The 7,167-nt window shown below is 51.5% G+C and overlaps 1 protein-coding gene across 1 annotated transcript in view; it reads left to right on the plus strand.

Moving 5' to 3' along the window:
• The first annotated feature begins 2,377 nt into the window (after window positions 1-2,377).
• Window positions 2,378-7,167, plus strand: part of C2CD2L (C2CD2-like) — an 11,464-nt gene continuing 6,674 nt past the window's right edge. Inside the window, exons 1-5 of the mRNA XM_010289057.1 lie at window positions 2,378-2,383; window positions 3,277-3,372; window positions 3,709-3,828; window positions 5,720-5,830; window positions 6,729-6,845. Of these exons, the coding sequence (XP_010287359.1) occupies window positions 2,378-2,383; window positions 3,277-3,372; window positions 3,709-3,828; window positions 5,720-5,830; window positions 6,729-6,845 (450 nt within the window). The remainder of the gene's footprint in view (window positions 2,384-3,276; window positions 3,373-3,708; window positions 3,829-5,719; window positions 5,831-6,728; window positions 6,846-7,167) is intronic.

The raw sequence follows: 7,167 nt of genomic DNA on the forward strand, positions 1-7,167 counted from the left end.
TGTTGCAACGTTTGGCCTAGACTTGTGACTATCCTTTATGATGCGATTCTTTTTTTGAGTATCTCTTTGTCGGGAGATAGAACGACTGAAAATCGGCTTGTGCTTCGGTCCGGAGTTTCTGCGAGATGCGTTCTGCCGAGGGACTCCTTGCTGACTTATACGAGAACTTTCACCTTACAGCCCGTAGCATCAGGAGGCCGTACCGGTAGAAGAAGAAGTAAGACCGTTTTAGTCTCGGTCGTCGCACCTTTGCTAATGTGTTGTGAGGCCCAGTAACTTTTTGTGGCGTGCGCGGAGGCATTACATTTTTGGGCGATCTAGGGGGCTGCTGAAGGAGAAGCGAGTAGGGACTTTATACTATGAAAGTGCTAACTGTAATTGAAAGTGTGGTGGGGGTTTTTTTGTTATGTGGTTTTTTTTTTTTTTTTTTTAAGACGGTACTCCTCCGGTCTTTTAAAAGTTTGGTGCTATTTAAGTGAAGTCGGCCTCGCATTGACTACTGTCTTCTCTGTGTAGTCCACGCACGCCTTCCGAAGACTGCGGAATGGGAGACTCTTCTCGGCTGGGCATGTGCTAGGTTTTTTGTTTTGTTTTTGCAACGAAGTCGCTTAAAGGATAGTCCAGCCATCTGCTGAGATCTCAAAGGAGAAGCTGCATCTCCTTTTTCACAGCATGTCGTAGTTTTTGGGTAGACCTCGGTTTAGAACGGAGTTCTGTCGGCAGTTCTGACACCGAATGTGCATGAGCCTCATCATGTGAAGTGTTCCCCTGCGGCCCCTTTCCCGCCATCCATGTATTGCGGGAAATTATTCTCACATCTGGTCGAGGGAAGGGACGTAAGGCCTGATCGCTCTCGTCGCCATCGATAGCGGCCCCTTCCCCGCTCCTAGTCTGACTCCACCCCTGACCTCCTTTTAAGTCCCAAGAGGAGTTGGGGATAGATTTACGCTTAGAAGCGAGTGTCTTGGGTAGAGTTATTCTTGACTCCTTTTGCTGTAGCTTTTTTTTTTGTTCTCTTTTTAGCTGTATTGACTGACAAAAAGCCATAAGGAAATGCCAGTCTGCAAAGCTGGGTTTAATAGAGGAATTATTGTGGAGGAGCGGACGGTCGAGAGTACACTGGGCTCTCGGTGTGGACGCAGAAGGGTGCAGGGTCTCGGCCCTCAGATTTATAAGCCCGCTTCCATGGGCTTGTTCGTCTGGCTGGGGAAGAATCGTAGAGTCCCGTCTTGATGGCCTGTTCAAGAGCTATCTTTACCGTTCTCGGGGTGTGCCGTCTCATTTTCCCTTGTGAGTAGTCCCAAGAAAGAGTAAGGAAAATGCCGAAACTGGGGTAGAAGTCTCGTGGTTTGCCACGAAAGGATAATAGAGGGAGGCTAGTGTTCAGGAGTCCTTGTCCTGGAGAAACGCTGCTCGGTCGCTTCCCTCTCGATAGTCTGTTTCCTTCTGTGGTTTTGCCATTTCTGCATGGCTTCTTTCAGCTGGGTGTATTTTAAAATAATACGTCCTAATGTTGTTCAGGTTTAGATTCGCCAACGTTGCCTTGCGTTTCAGAGTCGCGGCTAATGTGAGAACATAATGTGCATGGTAGGAGCTTTATAGAAGCGCGTTCGTGGTCGGAGCACGCCAGCGTCTGAGTTTGGGCGGATTCTGCTGGGAGCATGATCTGAGGGATCTGGCAGTGGGCAGGTGAGGGTTGGTCCACCTCCTGGCCCTGTCTCGTTTTCCTCCCTGGTACTCGAGAGAGCAGCTTCAGTTGCAAGGTGTCGCTTTTTTACATAGATCTGTAAATGTTAGCGGCTGGCACTTCGTATTTCCTGTTTGTATTTCAAGTGACTTGCCTTAGAAGACAATTCCTTGCCAGAGACTTTCAAGGAATCGAGTCGCCTCTTGAGTGCATGCTACCTGCCTTGTTTTATGTTTCCTCCCTGCCTTGGGGTATGTAGAGATTCACGCCGCCTTGCGCGTGCGGGTCGTTTGGAGCGGGCTGAGCAACGAGATCTTCTGAGGTTGGCCAGCGCCTCCCAGTTCGGCGAGACTGTGACGTGTCAGGAAGAACAGGGTGACGGCTTGCCGCTGCCGATTATACACTTGAGTCATTGGGCAGGGATCACGGAGAGAAAGGGCTGGTCTGTGATGTTCTGGACTGACCCGGGTAGGTGAACGCACGGCTCTGGCGGAGGAGGCTTGCAAGAAGAAGAAACGGCAGGCGTTACTAGTGTGATGCAGCAGGGAGCAACCTGACATTGTTTCTCTGTCGCGTTTTTCCGTTTTGAAGTTGGGTTGCTGGGAGAGCTGCCTCGTGTCGGTGTTCAGAGGAGGGTATGCGTTCAGACTAGTTTTTGATGGGCGAGCGCCTCTTTGGGTTGCGCTACGTATGCCGGTCAGATCAGCGTCTGAGAGCCCCTTCCGCTCTGCTTCCGCCCGTTGCCCGGGTCTGTCTGTTGCACAGAGGTGGCACTGCATGGTCTTGTTCGCTCGAGAAAGAGTGCAGTTTCCCGCACCTTTATCCTCCCTGTTGGTCACACTGGCCTTAAAACACGAGCAGCTTGGCAAACGGTTGTGTCCTTGTGCTCAGATTGCCTGCTCGCTCTCTCTTTTTGCCCCTTGTGAGCAGAGGGAATCTTTGAGGGATAGGTTTTGTGCAGGGATGCTCTCAACTCTTTGTCTGGGTCTTGTTTTTCGTGAGAGAATGGGTCCTGTTATATGGGGAGATCCTCAGACGAAGAAGAGGGAAGCTTCCACAGCAGAGACCGTTATTAAATAAACTGGGAGAGAGTGGAAAAAGGGAACAAGTGGAGCACAGGAGCTGATGCGTGATATCCCGAGGGGGGATTTTGTTGTTGTTGTTGATTTGTTTTTTGTTTGGCGTTACTGTTTTTTTTTTCAAAAACTTTACTTGCGGGGCAGCATTAGCACGGAGGGGACAGAGGGAGAGAGAAGAAACAGCCAAGCTTCTGCAGTGAAGAAGGGTTAACGCACTTGACGTAGAGTTCAGCGCTACCCAGAACAAATTTCTGTTCTCATTTGGGCTCGCCTGTTTGAAATTAACATAGCGTTTGCGAGTCTAAGCCTTGACTGGAGACAGTGTTTCCTTTCCCTGTATGGACAAGCCGAGGCGGGTAGAATTGCGGTGTGCGGCAGTTCCGCGTGCCGGCTGGATTCACGGAAGCGGACCGGAGCCTCTCCGGGACCTCACGTCAGAGTCGTTTGTCCTCTTTGAAAGTACCCCGGATACCCCGACTGCTGGGAGCTAACGGAGTTCTCTTTTCATAGAGTTCGGTGCAGATCACCTTTGAAGAGGGTCCTCAGTTACCGCCGGCCGCAAATATAAGTCGTGTGACGTGCGAGGGACAGTCAGACCGCAGCATGGTAAGGCTTTGCCATTCCTAATCGTACGGTGTGGGGTTTCTCTGCCGTTGCTTCTTCTCGGAGATGTGTGGTGGAGCTGGGGCGTACAGATACTGAGCCTGAATATTGGCGTCCTACAGCAGAGAGGGGAAGCGGGCTCCTGTCGCCGATAGGTCTTTACCACCTCACGTACGGAGTCTGAGACAGCGGGTTTGCAGTGTGGAACTGGGTCTGGGAGTAAGCCTGACGTTTCCTTCCTGCCACGATGGGCCAACCTCGCCGATTGCTCTTCGATGTTTTGCTGTCGCACGGCCGCCTCTCGCCAAGGATGTAAAATCTCCTTCATTTTCTCTCCAGGTGCTATACTGCCAGCTGTCAGCTGAAGCTGTGAAATTCCCCGTCTCTGTTACGCAGCAGTCCCCAGTTGCGGTTTCTGTGGACACCTATCGTGTCACTTTGGCTGTGCTGCAGGCTCAGGTAATGGGTGTAAAAAGTTAGGTGTTGAACTTGTGCTTTAACTTAGCCCCACGCCGATCAAGGAAGGAGGACCTGATTTAGTGCAAATAAAGGCCTCGTTGCGCCAGAAGAGGCGGTGTGCCGTCACTTAATGTTCGGCAGGGCGGCAAATATTCCCGATCCGTGTGCCGAGTCCTGTTTTCCGAGTCTTCATTCCGCGAATCTCGGCTACGCCACATAGCCATAACAAAATCCGGAGAGATCTGAGGCACGGCAGCGTTGTACGCTGTCTTTTTAAGTGGGTGTTTAAGAAAGCGGAAGGTCCACAGAGTTCAGTTCCCCTCGCAGTGTGATGGATGGGGAAAGATGAGTCCTGTGTGTACGTACGGTTACCGCGGCACCCCGGTTGTTGGTATGAAAAAGAAGTCCATGGTGAGGAACGGTTTGCTTGTCGGCGCTCCCCTTAGTACATTCACAAAGGCGTGATAAAGATTTTTTTCTGCGTGTTGAATATTGGACGTGCTTCTTGCAGAACAGAAGCTCTGTGCAATCGCAATGGGCGGTAACTACGTAGTTGTTTTCTGGCTGGATTTGCTTCTCTGGAACATGATTTTGTTCCCGTCGTGAAGAAAGGCTCGTCCCTGGAGACGGTATTTCGCTCAGAGACCGCGCACTCATTTGCGCTACAAGGAGACGTGGTGAAATTAGAAGTGACTCTGTGGTAGCGGAAGCCAATCCCGTGCTGTTGCGGGTATTGCAGTTGGAAGGTCGATCTAGAGCCCCTTTGCTCTTGGAAGCTTCACTAAAATTTTCGACCTAGGTTTAACAGGTCATCCTGGTTTGGTTCGGGTCCATGGTCGTTGGAATAGCTCCTCTCTCTCTTTCTCCCCTCGGCGTTCAGCATGCCTGCTGCCGACCTAGTCGCGGGCAGCAACTGCGGTCGCTTTTTGTCTTCGCATACTCCCCGTGAGCCAGGTGGCCTCTGTTGTGTCTCATTGAATCACTTTTCTACTCGCTGGCGTTTTTTAGGTCTCCTTGTCTGCGCCTGTTGAAGTTTTGGGTCGGTCATGCTCATAGAGGATTGCACGTGGCCTTCTAACGGAAGACTTGCTGCAGCTGCGTTTGCGAAATGCTGGTGAAGTTACTGTATGCCTGTCAGTCAGAACAATTCCGCTACCGTGTTCCCAAATGTGCCTCGCCTCTTTTATGAGCCTTTTGTCGGTCGCTTACCTGGCTACTGTGTCCTGGATCTGTCGCTTTTGACCGACGACTTTCTGTGTTCGCTGTAAATAAATATCAGTCTGTCAGTTACTTTAGAAGGATGTTACGTTTCATTCTCCTGCTTTTACTAGACATACCGGGTCAGGAGTTCTCCCTGCGCAGTTCTCTTTGTTGCGTTAACGATGCCTTTTGGGTGTACAGGTGTGCAACGTTTCAACCGAACTACGGCACGGTGTACGGTCCGGTTTGCTCTCTCAGATTATGGGCGACCCAGGCGAGTTTTCTCTCTGAGGACGATTTCCTAGAGACACGTCGCTAACTTGGGAATGGCTGTGCTTAGGTTTGGCGACGGTTAATTGACATAGCTCGGTAAATATGCCGTGTTGGTGCCCAACTCACTCTTTCAGATGGTCCCGTGGGCCGTGTCTTCAGCCAAAGAAACGACTGTCATTTTTCCCTCTGGCCATGCCTGGGCATCCGCAGGCTGCGAGGAAGCCAGATCTCTCTACGCAGCGATGAGGCTTCCATGGCCGCTTCTTCTCGTAGGCCCGGCACCGCTTGCGTTCTTACAATTCTGTCTCCTCTTGTCCTGCTGGTGCGAGGGCCTTTCGGTCGCAGAATTTGAAGTGGGGCAAAAAGCGCCGACGGAAACAGAAACTGTTCCTGACTATGGGTATTTGTTCTCGGCCAGGTGGAGATCCGCTTGGAGGAGATACAGAACGAAGGTCTGCTGGTGTCGTGGACGTTCAAGGACAGACCAGACTTGAACCTTTCGGTTCTTCCGAGACTTCAGCTCCGTGAGGTAAGAGGCAAACAGCAGGAGGCCAGACTTGAGCGCAGGAAGGGCGGAAGGAGCGGGAACAGTGCTGAGCCGGGAGGAAGGCTGCTGCAGAGGCGAGACGTTGGCGGCTCGCTGTCGTGGCCCTTTAGGGCAAGGGCGGGGATTCTTTTGCCCCGAAATCGATACTAGCTCAGCTCCGTCAAAACGGCGCATCCTCAAGAAGGCCGAAGCAGTACTGAAGTCTGTTGTCCTGATGAGTTTGGTCTAACAGCTGAATGGGAGCCTGTGTAGCCCAAAAGGCTTTCTGTCTATCTAGGTCCTCCTGCTGTTGTCAGATGTAGGGCTGGGTTGGTTCAGGGTGGTTTTTTTTGTTTGCATGTGGGGGTAGTGGGTGTTGTTCCCCCCCCCAACTTTGTTTGGGTTTGGTTTTTGTTTTTGAGACTTTAGTGCAGGGAACCTGTGGGTATCGGAGGTTTAACAAGCTCAATGCAGGTGTGCTTATGCTTCTGTGATCTGAATAGGTCAGTTGATATATTTATTTTATTGACGCCTTCGTTGCTTTATCCTGAGTAGATGTAGGAATTTGGCTGCTCTCCCGAAAGCGTGGCAGTACCATTTCACGAGGTGGTGAGGACGTGGCGAATTGTAAAAGACGTATAATGAAAATTTGCAATGGGTAGACTACAGATGCAGAGGTTTAGTTTGTCTAATTTAGACAACTTAGATTTGCTCGCAGCTGTTAAGTGGAATCTTTACACACTGGGGAGAGCGAGTGCAGGATATGGGAAGAGTACCTGGGAGGTTCTTCCCGGGTGAAAGACTCTGTAGCGTTCTAGAGGTGCGAGGGGCAGTTGGAGCTGTGTAGGAGAAAATGTATGTCATTATGACCTTCCTGCATTTCTTCTTGATTTGTGGAGAGAAGAATGAAGGGAGAGTGGATCTGTCCACCATAAAGGATCTGATCGAGGATACCATTGTCAGCACGCAGCCGGCCATGATGGTGAATCTGAAGGCCTGCACGGCTGGAGCCGGTGCGGTAAGGCGCTCTCCTTGCGTCGTTCTTGCGCTTCAAGCACGGTGCCCCGGGGCGCTTCTGAGGGCCGAGGCTCGGGCAGGAATCCAAAGGTTGAGACTTGCTTCTGGGCAACGGCCGCATCCTGGCCTGCGCTGTCATAGGAGTTGCGGTACCATGTCACAGGGAGCAGGGATGATTAGAAACGACTCTTGAGGGCAGCTCTTCTTGTACCTTGTTGCCTGCACGCCTAGCACCGGTTGCATTGAGGGGGAGCTGGACCGCCCGAGACGCATCTCTGTTTTGGCTGTCTCTCTGTCATTCTGAATGCCGGGGGTGCGTCCAA

This window comes from Phaethon lepturus, unplaced genomic scaffold (assembly GCF_000687285.1).
Source record: "Phaethon lepturus isolate BGI_N335 unplaced genomic scaffold, ASM68728v1 scaffold28280, whole genome shotgun sequence".
Taxonomy (NCBI): Eukaryota; Metazoa; Chordata; class Aves; order Phaethontiformes; family Phaethontidae; genus Phaethon; species Phaethon lepturus.